The sequence below is a fragment of the Littorina saxatilis genome, unplaced genomic scaffold (assembly GCF_037325665.1).
Source record: "Littorina saxatilis isolate snail1 unplaced genomic scaffold, US_GU_Lsax_2.0 scaffold_87, whole genome shotgun sequence".
NCBI classification, from domain to species: Eukaryota; Metazoa; Mollusca; class Gastropoda; order Littorinimorpha; family Littorinidae; genus Littorina; species Littorina saxatilis.
The window spans coordinates 37752-61911 of record NW_027126597.1 but is presented as its reverse complement, the minus strand read 5'-3'; the positions used below and the strand labels follow the sequence as shown (position 1 = coordinate 61911).

At 41.3% G+C, this 24160-nt stretch overlaps 2 protein-coding genes across 2 annotated transcripts in view; both read left to right on the top strand.

Annotated features, from left to right (window-relative positions):
* LOC138955042 (transcriptional regulator ATRX-like) overlaps positions 1–22436 on the top strand; it is a 32298-nt gene extending 9862 nt beyond the window's left edge. The window contains exons 2-7 of the mRNA XM_070326756.1: positions 19002–19156; positions 19595–19702; positions 20295–20416; positions 20928–21102; positions 21740–21949; positions 22363–22436. Coding sequence (XP_070182857.1) covers positions 19009–19156; positions 19595–19702; positions 20295–20416; positions 20928–21102; positions 21740–21949; positions 22363–22436 — 837 coding nt within the window. The 5' untranslated portion in view covers positions 19002–19008. The remainder of the gene's footprint in view (positions 1–19001; positions 19157–19594; positions 19703–20294; positions 20417–20927; positions 21103–21739; positions 21950–22362) is intronic.
* LOC138955048 (transcription intermediary factor 1-beta-like) overlaps positions 1–24160 on the top strand; it is a 104701-nt gene that overhangs the window by 56560 nt on the left and 23981 nt on the right. The window lies entirely within an intron of this gene.

The following is a 24160-nucleotide window of genomic DNA, read 5'->3' as shown; positions in this document are numbered from 1 at the left end:
TTCATTTTTCCTTGTTGCCTGACTTATTCACATGGTACTGATAATGTGGATTTTCTGGAAGCTTCAGGATGTTGATTGTTTATTTTGTTGAGGCATGGAAATGATAAGTGTTAACAACTTGTTCATTTCTGCAGTTAATTCAAGTTGATTTGTCATTAATTTGAGAATTGTATAATTGTTGTTGTGTGGAGCAGAAGAAGATTGAAGTATTTGTTTTATGTGGATTGTTGATGGTTGTAAGAAATGGAATATAGGAATTGTATTGAAATAAGAGGAATCACCACGCGAACTGAGATTACTAGTCTGCACAGTTGTTTTGTTAACTGTCAGCTTTTGAGAGATGTAATTCCGAGTGGTTACTGGTTACATCAAGAGTAATTTGAGACATCAAGTGAATGTCTTAGATTTTCTGTAAGGTGATTATGCTTAAAGCTAGTCACTAAATGGATGAAGTATAGTTTTGATTGACTCTGCTTGTAGCTGTGTCTGAATTAGTCTTAACATAACTTCTTGTCCATTATTGAGGAATTTTGTTATCACAGACAAGTGGGGCTGTGGTTTAGACAATATTTCTGGTTGGGTTGGATTCCATATATCATGTATTACATGATATGATATTCCTATTGTATTCCATTCTTCAATCATAACAAGAGCATTGCATTGTTTTAGTGTTGTGTTGTATTAGGTGTTATGTTCTTTTTGTTTTGTTCTATGGTGTATACAAAAGTGTTCTAGTGGAACTGAAATTTGATCTTGATGATTGTTTAAATGTATACTTATACTGTTTTTGTTTTATTTTTCAGGGGTAATTTTCTCAACTCTGTTGAGGACGTTTTGAGTTCACTTTGGATATTTTTTGGGTCTAGTGGATCTCTGGTTGTGTTTTGGTTTTTTGATGAGAGAGTTAGTTAGTTTTTTAGTTTGATTTAGAGAAGAGATTTTTGTATTTTGAAACTAGTAATCTAAACATGAAGAACTTTTATTTTGGCGAATGAGAAGAATTTTGTTGATTGAATGAACAACTTTTACTTGTTTTAGACTATGTTTTTGTAACCTGAAAACTGAGTTGACTAAAGTGCTTAATTCAAAATAAATTTCTTTAGAACACTTATCTCATTTTTTGTTGTTTATTGTGAAAGCAAGAGTTTTACCTCACCCCGAATCCTCCCTTAACCGTGCTAGAACTAATTTAAGTATGTTTTAGCAGTAGGTTTACATTTTGGCGCCCAATAATGGACTGAGGTTATTTTTGTTTCACAAAAAAATTGTAACTTAGGAAATAAAAATTAGATAAAGGAAAACGAAGTTATAAAGTGATAAGAAGAAGAAAATTTTTTTTGCTGTTTTGATTTTGGTAGGACATATTTTTTTTAATTTGTAACACACAACCAGGGTGATACAGATTTAAAGGAAATGCCTCGTGACACGGCCCCAACCGCAGAGGAGGTTGAGGAGTTGCGGCAGCAGATGCAAGAGATGGCTGAACTTGACGATCTGAGGCATCGCCTGAGTGACCTCACCGCGGAGCTGACTCGTCAGAGAGCACAACCAATCAACGTTCAGGTGGTGGCTCCTTCCCAGGCTCAACGTCTGAAGATTTTTACAGGATTCGCACCAACCGGTGGGAATGAGGTTGATTTCAGGACATGGGCCCAGCAGCTTGAGTCTTTCTTGTTGACTCCAGAGGTGCAGCCTTGCGACCCACGGATTCTGGCGAGTCTCCGGGGGGTAGCACTGAATGCAGTAAAAGGACTCACCACTAATACTGACATCATCAGCAAGCTGCGTTCCTTGTTTGGCAGCATTGAGGACGCTGAGGCCCAGCTACTAGCTTTTGCTGGTAGGAAGTTGGCAACGAAGGAGCAGCCTGCCGAGTTTCTGCTGCAACTCTGGGGAGAACTTCTGGAGATTAATCAGATGGCAGGTCTTTCCAGTGATGAACTGCAGAAGAAGCTGTACAGAACTTTTTGCACTGGCCTTCAGGTTTCCCTTCCATTGCTGGCTCTGGAATTGCGGAACAAATTTGGTTTCCCGGGAACAGCAGCACCAGCGTTAGATGACCTTCTCCTGACAGTACGCCGAACCACAGAAACAATCCCATCACCAGCACAGAAGACCAGTGTGCATAACCATGCCCACCATGTTGAGGGCAGCACCATCGATTACGACAAACTGGCGGAGATGGTGGCTCAAAAGCTGCGTTCCTCAAAGGGCGGGAGGAGGCCACGGGGACCCTGTTTCAGGTGTGGTGTTCTGGACGATCATTTTGCGCGGGACTGCAACAACCCATCAAACCCCGGAAAAGTGGCCGCGGAAAAAGCCAAACTGAAACAGTTAAACGACAACCAGTCAACGTCAGCGGGCCGCCGTTGACTGAGTCCAGTGAAGGAAGTGCCCAGAGACTGAAGAAGGCAGCTGACATAGTTGATGGTGGCAATCTAGAGCTTCATGCAGTTCGACTGCAGAGCCCCCTCTGTGTTCAATTGGGGCAGGGTGAAACTTTAGAACTGCGGGGGCTGGTTAAAGGGTGTAACAAAGAAGTGAACATTCTGCCCAGAACCCCAGACTCACTGCCAGCTGGTCTGGTAGTGCTAACTGCCCAGTGTATTAACCTGAGAGTAAAAGTTATTGTTAAAAACACTTCTCGGAGATCTGTGCAGCTTCACAGCTCCGATGTGTTAGCAGAGCTCGATAACAATGTTGATAACTGTGGCAATGTGGACACGTTAGTTGGACCGGCCTGTGAAACTTTTATTAGAGTAGGTGATGTGACCAGCACTTGTCTGATTGACACAGGTTCTCAGGTGACAGTGGTTGGTGAAACGTTTTATCGTAAACATTTACAACATCTGGAACTGAAAGACTTGACCACTGAACTAACTATCAAGGGAGCGGGTGGTCATGTTGTGCCTTACTTAGGTTATGTGGTGATGAATGTATCTTTGCCATTTGATGTTGTGGGTGTGAGTGAGAGTGTGCATGCCATGGTACTGGTTTGTCCAGATACAGAGTACAGTTGTAAAGTTCCATTCATTGTTGGTACTAATGTTTTAACTTTGTTGGCCAAGAAATGTGAGCAGAAAGCTGGTGGACATTTTGCAACTATACTTCCACTTAAAAGCGAGGTTGCCTTTGCGTACAAGGATTTGTCACGGAACGAAACCGGTCGGTTGGGTACATGTCGAATGGTAGGCAAGAGTGTTGTTGTACCTGCAAGAGAGACCGTGGAGGTGAGATGTGTTACTGGTGCACGTGTACCCAGTACCAGAAGTTCAGTTCTTGTACAAGAGCCTGTTTGTCAACCATTACCAGATGGTTTGAAAGTGATCAGTTGCAAAACACCCACCAGCTCTCTACCTCGTCTAAAAGTTTTCCTGCGTAACGCTTCTGACCATGATATTGTTATAAAGCGTCGTCAGATCGTTGCTGATATGTTTGTTGTACATTCTGAGTATGATGTTCAGAGAGTTGTTGCTACTCTGGCACCCACAGACCGTGACGGTGCAGAAAGAGAAACAGTTCATGCCTGTAGTACGACTGCTACACCATTCCAACCATCGTCTGAGACCGGACACAGTAGCGACGATTTACAGTTCAAGTTTGGCGAAAAGGCTCCGCCTGAGTGGTGTAATCGTTTTAGAGAACGACTGAACAGCTTCAGTGATGTTTTTATCAAAACTGAGTTTGATATAGGCAGGGCTGAGACGGGACTTTTTGACATTGAACTGCAATCTGGACCTGACATCAGAGAGAGAGCCAGACCACTCTCTCCAAGGGATTTCGAGGAATGCCGACAGCACATCCAAGGATTGCTGGATTCAAAGATCATCCGACCTTCAAATTCAGCATTTGCAAGTCCTATTGTCCTTGTGCGGAAGAAGACCGGTGCCCTCAGAATGTGTGTAGACTACAGGAAAGTGAATGCACGCACTGTCAGAGACAGCTATTCCATTCCCAAAGTTGAAGATTTGTTCTTGACACTGAACGGTGCAAAGTTTTTCACCAGCATGGATTTATGTAAAGCATACTATCAAGTTCCTATGTCTGACAAGGCTAGCAAGATATCAGCGTTCATCACTCCTTTTGGTTTGTTTGAGTGGGACAGATTGTCCCAGGGACTTGTCAATGCTCCTGCTTGTTTTCAGAGACTGATGGAGACAGTGTTCAGTGATATGAATCTTGTGGAACTTATCATATTTTTAGATGATATTTTGATTCATGCTGAAACACTAGAGCAACTAGAGGACAGAACGGTGCGTGTCTTGGAGCGACTGCGCAAGTTTAATCTGAAGCTGGACCCTGCCAAGTGTACCTTTGGGGCAACTGAAATTCGACATCTCGGGTACCTGATCTCGGAGGGAACCATACGCCCTGATCCAGATAAACTTGCAGCAGTCACAACATGGCCCAAACCTACCACGGTAAAAGAAGTCAAGAGTTTCGTCGGCTTTGCAGGTTTTTACCGTCGCTTTATCAACGACTTCGCCAGCCTTGCAAAACCTCTGAATGACTTGACGGTGGGCTATGTCCCAGCTAAGTGCCAGAAGAAGACAGGATCAAAGAAGCCCTCTCTGAGTCTCTCATCAGATATTTCCCATCTGTGGGGTGAAAAACAACAACAAGCGTTTCAGTCAATCATTCAAGCGCTCACCAACGCACCCGTTCTCGGCATTGCAGATAAGGGAAAGCCATTTACTCTTCACTGTGATGCTAGTGGAACAGGTCTAGGCGCCGTACTGTATCAAGAGCACGACAATCAGCTGAAAGTGATCGCCTATGCCAGCAGAGGTTTGAACCGGTCAGAGCAAAATTACCCAGCTCACAAACGGGAGTTTTTAGCTTTGAAGTGGGCCATGAGCGATAAGTTTAGCGACTACCTTCTTGGTTCACCAGTGACTGTTGTGACAGACAACAACCCTCTATGCTACATCCTGAAGAATGCTAAACTCGATGCTACAAGTCACCGCTGGCTTTCCTCACTATCCATCTTTGACTTCCAGCTGCGGTATAAGAAGGGAACCACTCACATCGATGCAGACGCTCTATCCAGACGTCCACAGGAGCCGCCTGAAGAGGACCAAGCGTACCAGAGAATGATGGAGGAGACAGAGTTTCTACGCGACAAGGCAAAACGGTTCGACGAAGAGGCCCAGGCAACCATAGAGTTGAACCAGGAAACTGTGTGCGCCATCCTCACTGCTAAGGGAATTAGTCGGACTGCTTTTCTTTGTCGCCAGTCAGTCCAGCCTCGAGAACAGTCTCCAGATGATCCAGAAGTTCAGGATTCTGAGTGGTATCCAGCAGTGGAGAATTTGGTCAAGAATCCAGAATTGCTCAGCGATGATGTTCTAGATCCGCCGGGAGAAACAACCCCTCGATCTGAGCGCTGCTGGCGGAAACTTCAGCTAGACGACCCAAATTTAGCGATAGTGATGAAACACTTAGAACAGAGAGTGAAGTTGGATGCCAGTAAAACCGAACACTGTACCCCCGAGTTGAAGATGCTTGCCAAAGAACAGGGAAAATTAGAGGTGAAAGACGGTGTCTTATACAGAAGAGTGCTGGAAGAAGACAACATCAGGTGGCAGCTAGTTGTTCCTTCCTCGCATAGGGCTGAGGCCATGAGAGGGGTCCATGAGGATTTGTTTCACACACATGCGGAGGACGCGATCCGACAAGCCAGACTCCGGTTCTTTTGGCCGTACATGGCGCGCGACATCGAGAATAAGATCAAGAAATGCAGTCGCTGTATTCGAAGAGGGGCGCGTCAACAAAAGGCTCCTATGAACACCATTGAAACATCTTTCCCTCTTGAGCTACTCTCCATCGACTATCTTACCATCGATGTGAAGGGACAGAAGCAGAATATCTTAGTGGTAATGGATCATTTTACCAAGTTTGGTACTGCTATTTGTACTAAGGATCAGACTGCTAAGACTGTTGCTAAGGCTCTGTGGAACAACTTCTTTATGATTTATGGTTTTCCTAAACGTATTTTATCAGATCAGGGGCGTGATTTCGAATCAAAACTTCTGAAGGAAGTATGTGATTTAGCCGGCATAACAAAGTGTAGGACGACACCTTACCATCCTTCAGGAAACCCAGTAGAGAGGTGGAACAGAACCCTTATCAACATGCTGCGGAGCCTGGAGGATGACAAGAAGGTTGACTGGAGGAAGAGCTTACCCGCAGCAGTCCATGCGTACAACTGCTGTATCCATCAAAGTACTTCTTTCAGTCCCTATTTCTTGTTTTTTGGGAGACAACCGCGGCTGCCGATTGATCTAGCTTTTGGCATAGATCTGAGCAAAGATAAAGGAACTCCACGGCAGTACGTCAGAACACTGAAAGAGCAGCTGAAGAAATCATATGACTTGGCCACAGCAAATATGACCAAGTCAGCAAACAGAAACAAGGCCAGATACGATTCTGCTGCTCATGCAGCTGAGTTGGAATGTGGAGATCGGGTTTTGGTCAGACGACTGGGACCCAGGATTGTCTCCAAGGTGACAGACAGGTGGGAGAAAGGCGTCTACATTGTTGTGTCAAAATCACCTAACGTTCCAGTATACACGGTTCAAGAGGAGACGGGCAGTGGTCCCAAGCGAACACTACACAGAAATCTCCTCCTTCCCATTGGTATGCTGGGAGGTGACACAACAGCGGTACGACCTACACCTGCACCCAGACGCAACATTCCCAAGAAGAACATCCCAGTCATCGAGTCAGTTGATGATCAGATGGAGATTGATATGGAACCTTTTCAAGTTTTAATCAAACCTGAGAGTGATGGGTTAAATGCTAATGCTCCAGCCTTTGTCCCCTCTACCCGAGATGACAGTGAAAAGGCTAAGTCTGAATCAGAAGACAGTTCATCAGGAGAGCAGGCAGATGTATCGTCAGAAGAGACCGAGACAGAGGAAGAAACTTCTGGGACTGAGGAAAAAACTTCTGAGACTGAGGAAGAAACTTCTACTAAATCACCTCCACCCAGGCGATCGAATCGGAGAAGACGACCCATAGAAAGGCTTAACCTGTCTCATCGTGTGGGTCTGGAACGTCTGGTAAATTGTCGACTATCCGAGGTTGTGACTCAGTCTTTGGTCACGCTTCAAGACATTCCCATGTCAGATAGTATGGCGAGGGACATAGAGGATGCTCTTCGGACAATCATACATTTATGTTCATGATTATGTGCTGATTTGTCAATTGATGTGCTGATTTTGTTTTTCTTCGGCTCTTGTTCCTTTTGAAGTTCAGAATTTGGTTCTGAGGATTGTTTGCATTGTTGAAGTCAAAATAGAATATTTTGGTGCCTGTGTGAACAAATATGTGAATATTGTGAACATTTCAGCTTGAGTTTCAAGAAAACTATTGAGTTCTTTGATTGTGGTTGTGTTTTTGAGGAAAAATCTACACATTATGCTTGTGCGCTTTCAGTCTTTCGGTCATAAGCATATGTGTTGATGATTTTTCTTTTATGTTGAAATTTTTGCAGTCTTACTTAACTTTACTTGCTTATTGTAAGTTTAGTGGACAGTGAGATTTGCTGAGACTATAGTCATTTTGATTTCAAAAGAATTGTTTTCTTTTGATGATGTTATGATTTTGATGGTGCTACAAGTTGAATTGTGGAGAGTAACCAATTGTTGTGACTGCTACTTGCAACTGTGTTTGGTGCTACGATGAGTTAACAAAAGATTTTGTTTTCTCCAGATGTCATGATTATAATACTCAGGAAGGAGAGTATGATGACTTAAATTTTTTTGTGTTGTGTTTTGTACTGTGTTCAGTGTGTTGCGAACACTGGTTTTGTGAACATTTTGTGTGAAAATGTTGTTTTATTTTTTGGTAAATGTTCCACTTCTTTGAGAAATAAGGAAACATTTTCTTTGGAGGGGTGTATGTAAACATGTGAAAGAATAATCTTTTTCAGTCATATTCTTTCAAGGTTTTACTGGTTAAACCGGTTATATAATTCTATATCAAGGGGAAGAACTGTGGCCGTTTTCCACATATGCTATGTTTTGGATTACTTCCCTTGGTTCCATGATTGTTTTACCATTTTGTTGTTGTAAAGATTAAAGCTGTATTATTGTTTAGTTATGCTTAACGTGTACTATTTAGTAATGAGATAATGTTTTTGAATGTTATTGTTAGAAAATTTGGTTTAGTTGAAGATGCTAGGACATGTCTTTGAATCTCACTTTTTAACAAGAAGAGCAAACGCTCGATCGAGTCACTTTCGCAGTTCTGAATATTATATGAGGCATCAGATGGACAGGAAGAAATTGCTATTCACAACACAATGAGTCACGTTCACATAAAATTTGAGCCCGGTCACTTTTATAGTTTCCGAGAAAAGCCCAACGTTAAGTTGTGTGTTGCCGAACAGAAAAGGCTAGTTATCTCCCTTGTTTTTCTGATAACGTTCGTAAAAGGCTACAGATGTAAATACTTTGATGTAAAGAATAATCCTACAAAGTTTCAATCACATCCGATGAACTTTGTCAAAGATATAAAATGTCTAATTTTTCCTTTGACGCTGACCTGTGACCTTGAAAAAGGTCAAAGGTCAACGAAACCATCGTTAAAGTGTAGAGGTCATTGGAGGTCACGACTAAACAAAATATGAGCCCGATCGCTTTGATAGTTTCCGAGAAAAGTCCAACGTTAAGGTGGTGTCTACGGACGGACGGCCGGCCGGACAGACTAACACTGACCGATTACATAGAGTCACTTTTTCTCAAGTGACTCAAAAACCAGGAATGTTAGTGTTCATTAACTTTATAAATACATTTAGTGTTAAGAAATTATTTGGAAAATGTTTAATTAATGCTTGGTAATTTTAGTGAATTTTGGGACATCTTGTTTTATTTGTTAGGAGGTAAACTGATGTCAATTAATAACTGATTTTGGATTTTTACAAGACTTGCATCCTTTCTTTGAGAACCTGACTGAGCAGACAGTCCCAGGCCACAATTTGTCTGAAGTGAAAAACGTTTTTATTCCTAAATCAGGTAAGAAATGGCTTTAATATGAATTTAGTTGGTTTCTTATATATGCTATATACTGTTTTGAAAAGTTAGGTGATGTGGCATTTTTTTATTCTTAGAAGATGTTTGGGATTGAAATTGATTATATTGTACTCTGGAAAGATGCCAAATAAACCATGTGCTCTGAGCAAAATGATGGTATGAAGATACAGAAGAGATAAATTGTGACATGATACATTAGTGTTTGATGGAAATGATGTGATTATACAAGATGTCTTTTTATGTATTAGTTGTTGGGTAATAGTTGATTATTATTTTAGGACTATATTTGATGAAACTTCATTTTTCCTTGTTGCCTGACTTATTCACATGGTATTGATAATGTGGATTTTCTGGAAGCTTCAGGATGTTGATTGTTTATTTTGTTGAGGCATGGAAATGATAAGTGTTAACAACTTGTTCATTTCTGCAGTTAATTCAAGTTGATTTGTCATTAATTTGAGAATTGTATAATTGTTGTTGTGTGGAGCAGAAGAAGATTGAAGTATTTGTTTTATGTGGATTGTTGATGGTTGTAAGAAATGGAATATAGGAATTGTATTGAAATAAGAGGAATCACCACGCGAACTGAGATTACTAGTCTGCACAGTTGTTTTGTTAACTGTCAGCTTTTGAGAGATGTAATTCCGAGTGGTTACTGGTTACATCAAGAGTAATTTGAGACATCAAGTGAATGTCTTAGATTTTCTGTAAGGTGATTATGCTTAAAGCTAGTCACTAAATGGATGAAGTATAGTTTTGATTGACTCTGCTTGTAGCTGTGTCTGAATTAGTCTTAACATAACTTCTTGTCCATTATTGAGGAATTTTGTTATCACAGACAAGTGGGGCTGTGGTTTAGACAATATTTCTGGTTGGGTTGGATTCCATATATCATGTATTACATGATATGATATTCCTATTGTATTCCATTCTTCAATCATAACAAGAGCATTGCATTGTTTTAGTGTTGTGTTGTATTAGGTGTTATGTTCTTTTTGTTTTGTTCTATGGTGTATACAAAAGTGTTCTAGTGGAACTGAAATTTGATCTTGATGATTGTTTAAATGTATACTTATACTGTTTTTGTTTTATTTTTCAGGGGTAATTTTCTCAACTCTGTTGATGACGTTTTGAGTTCACTTTGGATATTTTTTGGGTCTAGTGGATCTCTGGTTGTGTTTTGGTTTTGATGAGAGAGTTAGTTAGTTTTTTTTTAGTTTGATTTAGAGAAGAGAGTTTTGTATTTTGAAACTAGTAATTTAAACATGAAGAACTTCCCGCAGTGGGGCACTGCGGTTATGAAATTAAAAGCCCCTCCTGTTTTTGGAACCGCAGGAGCTTTCTAGTTTGCTGTTAGGTAGATTTTTGGTTCCTCTTTCCTGTCATGCTCTCTTTTTCTTCATGAATTCTTTTCCTTTTTCTGCCTTCTTGCTCATTCACCTGTATTTTTTCCAAAAATCTCTTCTCTTGCCGCTTGTCTCGCGATTCATGTATAGTTTAATCTGTTAGTGTTCTGATGTAAGTCCAGCAGTAGATAGGTTCCCGCAGTGGGGCACTGCGGTTATGAAATTAAAGGCCCCTCCTGTTTTTGGAACCGCAGGAGCTTTCTAGTTTGCTGTTAGGTAGATTTTTGGTTCCTCTTTCCTGTCATGCTCTCTTTTTCTTCATGAATTCTTTTCTTTTTTCTGCCTTCTTGCTCATTCACCTGTATTTTTTCCAAAAATCTCTTCTCTTGCCGCTTGTCTCGCGATTCATGTATAGTTTAATCTGTTAGTGTTCTGATGTAAGTCCAGCAGTAGATAGGTTAAGCCTATTTTAACATACTGGAAACTGGTAATCTTCCAGTAGGTATTAATTTAGTTTTACTAAAGCCTGCTGGGACACAAGTAATGGGTTAGTGCATTTGTAAACAGGAATCGCTTGACAAGTGGCCCCCTTCATCCCCCCCTTCCTCGTCCTGATATGGCTCTGCGTAGTCGGCTGGACGTTAAGCAACAAATAAACAAACAAACAAAAAAGTAGATAGGTTAAGCCTATTTTAACATACTGGAAACTGGTAATCTTCCAGTAGGTATTAATTTAGTTTTACTAAAGCCTGCTGGGACACAAGTAATGGGTTAGTGCATTTGTAAACAGGAATCGCTTGACAAGTTAGGGCCCCTTCATCCCCCCCTTCCTCGTCCTGATATGGCTCTGCGTAGTCGGCTGGACGTTAAGCAACAAATAAACAAACAAACAAACATGAAGAACTTTTATTTTGGCGAATGAGAAGAATTTTGTTGATTGAATGAACAACTTTTACTTGTTTTAGACTATGTTTTTTGTAACCTGAAAACTGAGTTGACTAAAGTGCTTAATTCAAAATAAATTTCTTTAGAACACTTATCTCATTTTTTGTTGTTTATTGTGAAAGCAAGAGTTTTACCTCACCCCGAATCCCCCCTTAACCATGTTAGAACTAATTTAAGTATGTTTTAGCAGTAGGTTTACATATGTACCAGCGAGTGTTTCATTGCGAGCTTTGAAGGTAAGAGGGTGCTTGATTTTCTCTTCAGAAGGTCTTGAAAGTCCTTGAAAAGTCCTTGAATTTTAGATCAAAAAAACTGTACGAACCCTGCTAACTAAAAGCAAATTAAAGCAGACACGAGCCTTGGTCAGTTAGAGTTGTCTCCCGTATCCAAACTTTATCAGTGAACTTTAGTGTGCTGTAGACGGCTCAGGGTGTACGCAAACGGTTCGGAAAACGCAAGATCTGCGCTACACAACTTCAGTGCATCTGAACGCGAGAGCGCTCGGTCGCTTTTTGAAGATTTCTATCAAGAAAGGAAAATTATCAAATAACGCGCTGTCCGAAGTGATGGAGTTCACATCGGACAACGACCGTGCTAAGTTAAAAACAATAGGACATCTGACCGCCATGCGGCTATGTGAATCGGACATTTGAGCCTTTTAATCGGTCTATGTCCGACGCCTAACGACATCCCTGCCAAAGGCTGCGAAAGGGATTGACCAAAAGTGGTCGTTAAAGACAGGTGTTCAGTGTTGATCCCAGACACAGAGGACAATAGGTCGGCTGGACCTGGATTCAAAATATGTATGTCTAAATGTCTTAGCCACACAAAACATTGTTGTTCACTTGGTCTCAGAAGACATACCACATGTTACAGGGATGTCGTTAGGCATCGGACATCGGCCGATTAAAAGGCTCAAATGTCTGATTCACATAGCCGCATGGTGGTCAGATGTCCTAACGTGTTCAACTGAGCGCTGTCATTGTCAGATAAGAACTCCATTGCTTTGGACAGCGCGTTATTTGATCATTTTCCTTTCATGATAGAAATCTTCAAAAAGCGACCAAGCGCTGTCGCGTTCAGATGCACTGAAGCTGTGCAGTGCAGATCTTGCATTTTCCGAACCGTTTGCGGTATGAACCGTTTGCGTACACCCGTCCACAGCACACTAAAGTTAGGAGTACGGGAGACAACTCTAACTGACCAAGGCTCGTGTCTGCTTTAATTTGCTTTCGGTTAGATATGAAGTGCACAGCATTGCATTATGCCACCGAAAAAAAACTAAAGCCTGCTAAAGAACAGCAAAAGCTGAACACGTTTGGCGTTTCAACGGCATCGTGTGTTACATTAGGGCCAAGAACATGGGAAAACATGGCTAGCATCATTCTGGAAAATGACTGCCGCTGAAACCTCCACAATCACGGAAAGTAAAGTTTCGTCACTTGTAGATGGTGTCGGTACAGCAAGAAATTCACACAAACAGTCTTTTAATAAGGTCAACTATTTCTGGCTGACCCTGTTTAATACTCAGGGCCTAGCATTGTAAGCCGTTCGGCGTACTTTACGCCGAAATAACATCTCCAATACGCGGAACTAGATTTGGTGTACGCCGAAATGCAAAATCCTGTTATTCCCAAACGGTAAACCCAAACAGTCCCAGCTTTCGTTTTGTGCGCCGTTCGGTTAAATTCTCAATCGGTTTGACAGTTTGCTTGAGCACGCACTTCCTCTGGCATCGCGCGAGCATGCTTTGTGCCGGTGTTTTGTGGCTCTAGACTTGAAATAATGTCTCGAAGCGACATTGTTGAACGTGGTCAGCCATTCAGTGACAAAGAATCCAGGTATTCCTGGAAGTGGGAATGGCTGGATTTCGTTCCGAAGGCGGAAGGCAAGTCAGAAGAAGTAATGTGCCGATACGGACTATGGTAGCATGGGGCAACCATATTTTTCTTTGGATTTTTTTCAAACTTTTAATATGTAACTACATTCTCCAAGCCATCAGAATTGTAAAGCACTTTAAATTTTGAAGATCGGTACATATTTGATTTTTTTAATGATTTTTTTTAAAAATTGGGATTTTAGGGCTGCTGAAAAATTCTGCTGAAAAAGTGACCGGCACCCTTTACAACCTGTCCTGCACACAATTTCAGCTAAAACCTGTTGTAAGGCCTAAAAAAAAAATAGGTGTGGTTACGGTAACCCGACCTACCCTATTTTTAGGGGCCGATCCTATAACTTTTTATTACATTTGTCAAAAAAAAAAAAAAAAAAACCGAGTGCAAAAAAACGCAATGAAAGCGAAAGCGCCCGTGTCGCACACTTATTTCCCTGTCAAGTAGGTAGGTTTAATTTGTACACATTAGAAAAAAAAGTTTAAAAAAAAAGAAGTGATTGCCTACCTACCTACCCTATTTTTTTTGACTATGTTATCGTAACCACACCTATTTTTTTTTGTGGCCTAATTGATTTAAAGGACTTTCTTGTCATAAATACTATACAACAGAACAGGTTGCGGGGTAGGAAGTCACACAGAAAAGTGTAACAGGACCTTTTTATCTGCCTGAAAATCTGAATTTTGATGTACTGAGTGAACCTTCAAAAGTTATTGTTTCTGGCTCTTATGTCCAGACATTGCTGCTAATTTTTTTCTTATTTGTTGATGGTTGTTCCACATCTGAATCAGAATTATCTTCCAAATATGGAAAAATAAGATCTTGTTAATCTTCCAATAAATTAGGCACATACCGAGTCTGATGCATTTCTTTGTTCCAAAAATTCTTAGGTAAACAAAAAAACTGTCTCGAAGGTAATTTCTTACAATGTCAACCTCCCTACTGCTGCATAATTATGAACATGCTGAACTGAAATAAAAGCTGCATGACCAAAATGACTGGTCCATTCATGATAAAATTAAAATATTGATTTTGATAAACATGTAAATATATTTATGATCAGTTATTTGTTGTTGTGTCCACTCACTACCTTTTCAACTACAATACTGTCTTTGTATTTGTGTTGGTTTTTATCCCTTTTACTACTTACCTCATGCACTCAAGCTGCTGCTGCCTTACACCACCCCCCCAACACACACACACTTTTGCAAGACACAGTGTTGTGGGCTTTCAGTTGTGTTACCAGCCAGTGGTTTTTCTAACTTTTTTTCCTCTTTAAACTCATGCATATTTAGTTATGACCTAAAAGAAGATATTGACTGTTGTAATTTGTATAAAAATGTGTAATAATTACAATACAACACAATGGGTAATTTTAATGATATGAAATATCAAAGTGATAAAATTACCATACCCAAAAAATCCTTTGAAAGGCATACAGAAACAGTTGTAACTTGATCCAATATCGTATCTGTTTCCCAATTTGACTGTGTACTCTGTTCGTGTCAAAGTCAACACTGTTAACGTTCTCAATGTTGTTATTGTTTGAAACGTGTGTATGAGAATTTGAATAAACACGCTTAAACCAAAGTCAACACTGCCCCCCCCTCCCATCATCACCACCAACACCACCACCACCACCACAACTGGTCAACATGCTTCACTTTCAATTCAAACTAAACTTCCATCAGCACAGTTTCTTTCGTTTGCCAGTTTGAGAAATAATAATAATAATAATAATAATAATGCAAACTTTTATAGCGCTATTCTAGAAAAATGTCTACTCTTAGCGCTTTACAATACATACATCGACCAAGCATACTATACACGTACAGGCAAAGAAACCGACCAAACATAACCAACAAACTATACATGCACAGGCAAAGAAAGCGACCAAACATACAATACAAGCACAGGCAAGATAACGACCAAACATAAACAAACATACTATGACCAAACATAACCAACATACTATACGCGCGCAGGCAAAGAGAACAATCAGCACATGTAATAATTACTGACAACTAATAATGCAGGCATACAATGACAGTCCAATACACAGCCTAAGCACAAGAACCACAGTAGGCTTCTATATAAAAACGTGTCAACGGTACTATTTACACACACACACACAGTGCTGACACAAAGCGCAGAAAATATATATACACGTTATTTTAGGCGCTAGGTAGGGGGTGAGGTGGGGCGGGATGGGGTGGGTGGGGAGATGCTGGGGGGGAAATCACTTGCGCTGAAAGAGGTGTGTTTTGAGATTTGTCTTGAATGTAGTGATTCTCAGAGGCAGTGGTAATCTATTCCAGGTCACAGGGGCTTGATAGGCGAAGGACCTCTCGCCACATGTTTTTGTTTGCACTGTGGGGAGTCGGAAGAGTCGAGTGTCGGCGGCGGAGCGAAGCTGACGAGAGGGGGTGTAGAGATTGAGGAGTTCTGACAAGTATTCTGGGGCAGAACCAGAAACGACGGCAAAAGAAAGAGAGGAGAGTTTGTATTCGATCCTTTTAGTGATTGGCAGCCAGTGTAGAGAGTGAAGAAGGGGTGTGGCGTGTTCATACTTGGAAGATTTGAAGACCAGGCGGGCAGCGTTATTTTGGATCCTTTGAAGTCTATCTAAAAGGTACTTAGGGAGACCGGCCAGAAGAGAATTGCAATAATCTATCTTTGAGAGGACTAAAGAACACACTAACGTTTTGGTTGCATCAGCGGTGAGGTAGTGACGGACTGAACTAATCTTGCGCAGCTCTAGATAGGCGGACTTGCAGATGTTAGAGATGTGTTTTTGGAAAGAGAGAGTTGGATCGAGAGTGACGCCAAGGCTGCGGACAGACGGAGAGAAAGAGATAGGTAGTTCGTTGACAGTGAGAGAGGCAGGAAGAGAAGGGTGATTGAGAAATTTCTTGGGACAGGCCAGCATAACTTCGGTTTTGTCACTATTTAACTGGAGTTTGTTTAAAGACATCCAATCACTGAGGTCCGCAATGCAATCCTGTGTCCGAGATACCAGATCGTCAACTTCAGCAAGGGGGGCAGACTGATGAAGCTGTGTATCATCAGCGAAACTCTCGTGCGACAACGCATGGCGACTGATAACATCGGACACAGGGGAGGCATATAGAACGAAAAGTATGGGGCCAAGCACGGACCCTTGCGGGACACCGTATTGGAGAGCTGAAGGTTGAGATTTGATGCCGTTAACACAAACGGTCTGCGTCCGGTTAGTAAGGTACGAACGAACCCAGGACAGGGCCAGATCATGAACACCAAAGGAGTGCTGAAGCCTGTGGAGCAGAATTTCGTGGTCTATCGTATCGAATGCGCTAGACAAGTCCAGTAGTGTTAGAATGGAGACCTGATTTTCATATCAGCGCGAACGAATCAGCCTAATCATTTCAACACGCTATCCGACTCGCTGTCTTCCGCCATGATGATGATGATGGCATCTTCTCACTTTCGGTTTCGCCAATGCATTCGAATCGTCGTCAGCCATTTCTTTTGTTGGATTCCGTACTTACCAAAGAACAGTTTCGGCGATTTAGACTTTCATCTTTCTGAAAAAAGTATCCATACGCAGAATTGCTGTGTGAAGCGTCGGAAAAGCGCAGATGTGCCACATTGTCGGAACAACAAAATAGCAGACAACCGCCAAAATTATACGTTCGGGTCACGTGACTCTCGCTCGGAAGCCTTCGGCATTCTCCGTAACTACTTGTCGAAGAGGGGGGTAGGTCGTTTCCTCCGTTGAAATGGGAACCTTTACGGAACTTTCCCCTTATTTTTTCAGTTGCTAATGAAAGATGAAACACCCGACTACGTTCTCATCAACTAATTTCGGTGGTGCACTCGCCCTATCGCAAAAAGAAAAAAATGACAAAAGTTCGCTTGCATTTATTTTATAGAATTCTCGCGACCTGGCGAAAAAAATGTCGATGCACCTCTAGCCCTATGTATCTGCTAGTGGTACCGGTCAGTATTGTCCACAACCAACCACTCAAAACGACGTACTTTGCCGTAACCTGACCCTGGGGTCCGGAGCCAAATCGCCGACCGGATTTTTGAGTGGGCGTGGTTAGCAGCGAGAGTTATCTTTTCCTAGCTTGCCCCTTGCTAACTATGGCATAATTTAGTTGCTCAATCTTCTTTGGGGGGGGGGGGGGGTCATTTTAGGTAAAAAAAATCTCAAACAAATCTTCAATTCGCCCCCCGAACCCCCACCAGGGGCTTTGCCCCTGGACCCCACTGTGGGCCCACTGGGGGCCTTCTGCGGCCCCCAGACCCCCGCCTTTGTAAGCTGAACTCACTTTTTCCAATGCTAGGCCCTGAATACTAGTTCAGTAGTTGGTTAGAATTTGACAGCAAAGAAACCATGTATATAGGCAACCTGATTTGTCGAATCTGTCAAGAAAAAGCTCTGTCAGAAAATCATGCTGTTTGTGTGCCAATCAAAGAGTGCTGAAGTTTTCGTTTCCTTTTTAGTTTGTTTGTTTCTTTTTGGTGTGTGTCCTGTTTGAAACAAAAGTAACAATGCTGGTGCATATACTGATAATGATATGTGTGTGTGCACATGATTTTGTGTTTTGCACACAAGTAAAATGTCCTATATTAACCTTTGCCGGTCGTCATGGGTCCGTGTGGACCCAGAAGGGTGTTTAATTGCAAATATCTCTTAAACCAGTTGGAATTTTTTTAATGAGCTTTTAAGAATGCCTCAGACACCTAAAAAGCTCTTATGTCATAAAAGATCATTACATTTCAGCGAGCAGTAATTATAAAACCAAAGGTCAAATTTACACTACACACGGGCCGTGTGGACCCATGTTTCTCAAACTGAAGGAACTTACATAAAAACTGGAGAGAGAAGTCACAAACCTTCAGGTATTGGCTCTAAACATAATTTTCTGCAATCTGTTTAATTTTGGAGTTAATAAGCAAGTCACGTGGAGCGAAATTAATACATAACAATGTGGGTCCACATGGCCCCACTACGTCTACAGAAGGGTATTCACGTTTTTCCTTTCTTGAGAAGCTGTTGTCTGCACGGTAATAATTAAATTAATAATTTAATTTACTTACTTCTCGCTAAAATTTAACCACGGCGTCTACGGAAGGGGATGCACGTTTTTGCTTTGGAAAGCATGGGTCTACGGGAGGGTATGCATATTTTTCCTTCTTTGAGAAGCATGGGTCCGCACGGCCCCATGATGTCTTTCATGTGTTGTCGATAAACCGGTCGGGCGAAGGTTAAAATGTCTGAAAGCAGTCAAATGTCCTATTGATGCCGAAGAGTTCAGGACAGTTGTCCTATAGGTGTGAATTTGTGGCAACATCCCTGTGTTACTGCTATCGGACAATCAACCGGCTTGGGGTCACACCAATACATCAGATTTAAAATGCAAGCGTAAATGAACGATGACCGAGGCCTGGGAACAACACTGGGTGTTCACTATGAGAAAGTAAATTATATATTGAGACGGAGAGACAAAAAAAGTTGTTGGGTCTCCATTAGGCTGGTCGTTGTGGGTTGATGTTTGTTACTCAGAAGTAACAGGTTTGACTGTATATTGACTGAGACAGCTACAGTGTTTTATTCAGATTGTTTGATGGTGATGGTTGATTTATCTCTTTTTTTTTTTTTTTTAGTCAATGAGCAGCCAACACTGTGATGCTCAATACATTTCTTTTTGTATGTGGATTTTCTGTCTCATGCTTCACATCTGCTTGTATCTGTAATGCTCCTCGTGTCTAATTTATTTTATTTTATTTTACAGAAAGGCCATGCCGCTGAAAGTGAGACTGAGTTTTGGGACCAACTCCAAAGGCTCAGAAAAAGTCAATGGAAACAAGGAAAAGGAGAAAGATGTAGACAATCTGTCTGAATCACAATCAGATGCTGATGATGAGGACATCCCAGAGTTGCCGGAAGGTTGGTGGTTGAATTGTATTGTTCCTCGGGAAAGTGCATGATTAAACTGAACTATACTGTTGTACTGTTAAGTTTAATGCATTTTGTGAAAGTCAAGAACTATTTTGCAGAGAGGAAGGTTCGTGGAGGGTCAGAAAATAAGCAGATCAGATGAAATTAACAGAATGCATCCTGCATATCATTACTTTCAAGACTTTTATTTTTAAGACTTATTCTCATAACACATGATCATCCCTATTTTGTATAAGAAGTTCAGAACTGTTTACTGCTTTTTCAAGGACAGTTGCAGAGAAATAAGCTGTGTTGAGTTTACTTTTAATACTCTTCCCAGTGAGTAACTTACCCCTTTTTACATTGGTTAAGACTAGTAGAAGGACACCACCTTTTGTGTGTCACTGAGTTGTGTTGTAAGGCAGTTTACCTATTTGTGTGGTGCAGGAACTGTGGTTGTAAACCCAGAACCGGTGGAGGAGAAGACGATCCGATTCCGAGGGCCAGAGTTTAAACCAGCCAACAAAAAGGGTGGCAATGGAGGGGGAGGTGGAGGTAATGTTCGATTGTATTACACTACAGTGGTACAGTAGAATCCGCTTAATAAGGCCATGTTTAATAAAGCCACCGGCTTTTTGAGGCCAATTTCTGACTGCACGGATTTTTCCTTATGTTTTATGCTTATGCTTTTATTAAATCCACCCGCTTAATATAGTCACTTTTGTCCTGCACCAAGGTGACCTAATTAAGCGGAGTCTACTGTACCTGCAAATGCGATTTGAGGCCTCTCCGGTGAAAGGACATCTCACAATAAAGGACACCTTTTTCTATGAACTTGCCTAGGATACCTGTCATGAAAGGACTTCCATGTAGAGACTCTCAGGATTGTCAATCGCGGGTTGGGTACCATTGTACCTCAAACCGTTCTCTTTTCAGATACATTTTCACCTCTTCTTTTTTCATTCCAAAGTTGTACAGTTGGTATTAGACCTCAGGAAATAATTGATCTATTGTTTACATGGTTGTATTTGTTTGCTTTGGAAAAGAATTACATGATACAACAAGGCAAGCAAAACTGTTGAAGTAGATGAACAAACATTGGTTTTGTTTCATTGAAATGTTCATGTCATTCCTTTCTGTCAAGCAGCAAGCAGCTCTTCTGCTGCTGTCCTGGAGAAACTTCTGTGCACAGCCTGTGGTCGCCAGGTCAACCCTTGGAAGACAGGGATGGTGAAGAAACACAAAGATCTCAAAGTCCTCGTTTGCAGGGTTAGTCTTCTTTCTTGGTTATTGTGTATATGACTTGTGCCAGCGTGAATCTTTTGTTTTACTTGCGTTTGTATCAAATATGAACGTTTTTGTTTGTTGTTGTTGTTTACACTCCGCAGAAGTTGCTGCACTGGACTTGGAAAGTCCATTTTAATTTCATCTGGTGAGGGTGGATAAGCACATTTTGTTTACACTTCTGTGAGGATGTTGTTGAGGCTGAAAAGGGAACATTGTGTGTGAGCTAATTGTTTTTACTGCACATGTCTGATGCTATCGCCAGGAATGCTCTTAGTAATGGGCACCTGCAAATTGCAAAGTGCAATGGAATGTTTTCTAGACCAATTGCATCAAAAAGTGGACCTAATCTCCAAAGGATTTTTCGTTTCCTTTTTTGACCATACAAATTTCTGCATTTTAGACATACAGATTTGCATGCATAGAAAATACTTTCATAATAAATGTGCCAGCTAATTCAATTAATATGTGACAAGTTCTCTTCTTGTCCTTTCAGAAATGCTACAACTTCCTGGGCAGTGGGGAGATTGCTCAGGACGAAGATGGCATGGACGAGCAGTGCCGCTGGTGTGGAGAAGGAGGAAGACTGACTATATGTGACAAGTGCCCCCGTGCGTACTGCAAAGGGTGCATCATGCGCAACTTTGGCAGGGCGGCGTTTACAGCTGTCAGTAAGTACCCATTGGCAGTGCAGACCATTGTCAATATCTTTTTTCTATGAATGGCAAGAACCATTTACTATCAGTCTCCTGTTGAAATTTTTGACTCACCTGAGTTGTCAAAAGAGTCTTCAATAGGCAGGCTAACTCTAGGCATAAGGCAAAGCTTCCAGTTTTTTTTAAATGATTGTGGAAGTGCAACATTGTCAATATCTGTTGTCTATGAATGATGTCAAACCATATACTGCCAGTCACATGTTGACATTTTCTACACGCCTGAGTTGTCAAAAGAGTCTTCATTATGATGAGTGTTCGACAGGCTAACTCAAGACACAAAGGCAGAACTTCCAGGTTTTCTTAAACGATTCTGTAAGTGCAACATTTTTAGCTTCAGAAACCTCTAAACTGTGAGGATTGTCAGTCAGGATAAAAATCTGGATGATCCCAATCAACATTTGTCATGTTTGCGTCAAAGAAAGGGGATATTTCTGTTTTTGTAGCTTAGATTTCAAAATGTCGCTTTCTTACAGTAAGCTGTTGGATGTAGACAGATTATATTATCAGATAGTGTGCAGGGAATATTTTGCATTTGATTATGGTCATACAATAATGATATTTTGTTCTCCTTTTTCTCTTTCTTAATTTATAGTCGAAAGCGAGATTTGGGAGTGCTACTCTTGTGACCCAAAGCCACTCGATGAGCACAGGAAACAATGCCGGACAGTTGTTGACGCCATCAAAGCTGCTGCTGGAAAAAAGTCGTCGAAATCGTCCCAGCCTAGCTCTGCATCCACCCCCAACAGTTCCAAGTCATCAGCTGTGCCATCCTCGTCGTCTCGATCATCGTCAAAGTCTCAGAGTGAGTTAGTTGATGACCCAGCGTCAGTTGTTAGCAAGCTGGTTTCCAGTGTTGACGTTGATGAAGACAACATAGTGCCTGTGACTAAGGACCTTTTGATGGCCGTCACGTCTTTACGCAGCATGCTGCTGAGTATTCGATGCATCAGAGCCACAACCATGTATCACAAAATTTTGGAATTTTTTTTTTTTGCACAGGTTTAAAGTTTGCTTCATCAAGATTGATATCACAAATGCCTAATTTCGATAAGTAAAATATTTCAAAGGTTATGATGGAAAAATGGTTGTTGCACTGGGCTGAAACACTCACAATCTACAACCATGTATCCGGCACAGTCCTAGTGTGGCTTGTTAAAAAAGGAAGAGAGAAGCAGATATAAACGGGCCACTACCCAATTACCTCTGTCTTGACAGATTGTGGTTTGGTGGGAACTCTAGTTGAGAGTGATTCTCCCTATGCCAGAGTGCAGCATTATCTAGTAACATGATTGTTCCCCGGGAGGAGGGCTGGGAGCAGTGGCCCTTACTGGGGCTACACTAAATCAGCTGTCAGCACCACGACTGTGGCCTGGGGAGTCTCGATGCCCAACGGGACTTTTTATCTCAACAACCACGCACCTGGGGGCTCTAATGGTACCGTTTCTCACGCTCTATTATCTGCTAGTTTAATTTCTCTTCTGCACTGGGACGTTTGCTTTTCATTTGGATGCTTTACTCGCAACAAACAACAGCCACTTCAACTGCTCCACAATTTGCAATTGTACATTGCGGTAACTTGGTAAGTGATTTATTTTTTTAATTTTCAGATCATTGAATTAAGAAATGTATGATTGGTTAAAGGCATATGTACGTGCTCCCGTGTTTACAAAGTGTAGTTTGCCCATAATCGATGTCAAACGCACCATAAGACCATATAATGACGATATGTCACCATGCGCGGACCATAATACATGCATTACAGCTTGTTCTAGCCTCTGAAAAAGTGAGGATGTCAACAAAGCCGCGGTGTTAGCTCCCTTGCATCAACGTTACATGTGTTGCCAAATCTATAAATAGGACGATCCAGATCAAAATGAAAATTAACATATCTCAACATTGAAGGGGTCCTAGACCACAATATTTTGCAGGGAACTTAATTTAGCATGTCTCCAGCTGTTGGTAAAGCAATTAGCGTGTATAGTCATCGAGTACATATGCCTTTAACAGTTCACCAAATAGATAAAAACTTTCTATCAAAATGGAGAGAACAAAACCTGTGCTTAATAAACAAATAAATAATAATAATAAGAAGAAGAAGAACATTTATATAGCGCTAAATCAAAAACTTTCGTTAAAAAGGCTTGCTCTAAGCGCTTGACATCTAAACTAAAACGTCATTCACACTCTTTACAATGATGTACAAGAACTTCATGTCACACTCTTTCATTCAGTATAGCACCATTCACACAGTTGTTATTCTGTACAAGACAATAAGTTAGTCTAACATTTAGAATGTTCATAAGATGAAAACAAGAGAAAACCAGACTGATTAAAACAACTGCTTAGTGCTAACAAAGCATGAATCTTAAAGGCACAGTAAGCCTCCCGTAAACCATCACAGAGCTCCCCGAGCGTCTAAATACAGTACAAGCATACTTCCATTTGAACGCTCACCGAACGGGAACATCCTGGCTGCTTTCTGTCGAGCGTGAGACATTTTCCAAGAATTTATTTTCGTGGACTTGGCCCTGAAGAACAATGGCGCCTCGTTTTTGCGCTAGACCTAACTTTTAAAATCTAAATAATAAATTGACAGCTTGTTACACAAACATTCTTTAATCATAAAAGAATTCGTTTTTCATCAAGACAAGATCAGAACAATTCGAAGTTGTGAAAGTTTAAAAAAAGAAAAGCCCGGAAGCAGGGTCACGCAAGGGTCGTGGCAGACGACGGTTTTATCAGTGCAAATCGCCGTTCCTCTCAACAGTCAAAAGCCATCGCTAGAGTTCTTGTGAACCACAGCCGTTGTTTCGTGCATAAAAAACGTGCTATTGTAGATAAGCTCACGTCGAGTCGCATTCAAATGACTAACTATGACGACTGCATTGTGAAAAGGGAAAACTGGATCACACGGGTTCACGATGGCTCAGGGGTAAGATAAACCACGCAAAAATAAATTCTTTGAAAATTGTTCGCTCTTTACGGAGGGCACCTAGGATGTTCTCAATTGGTG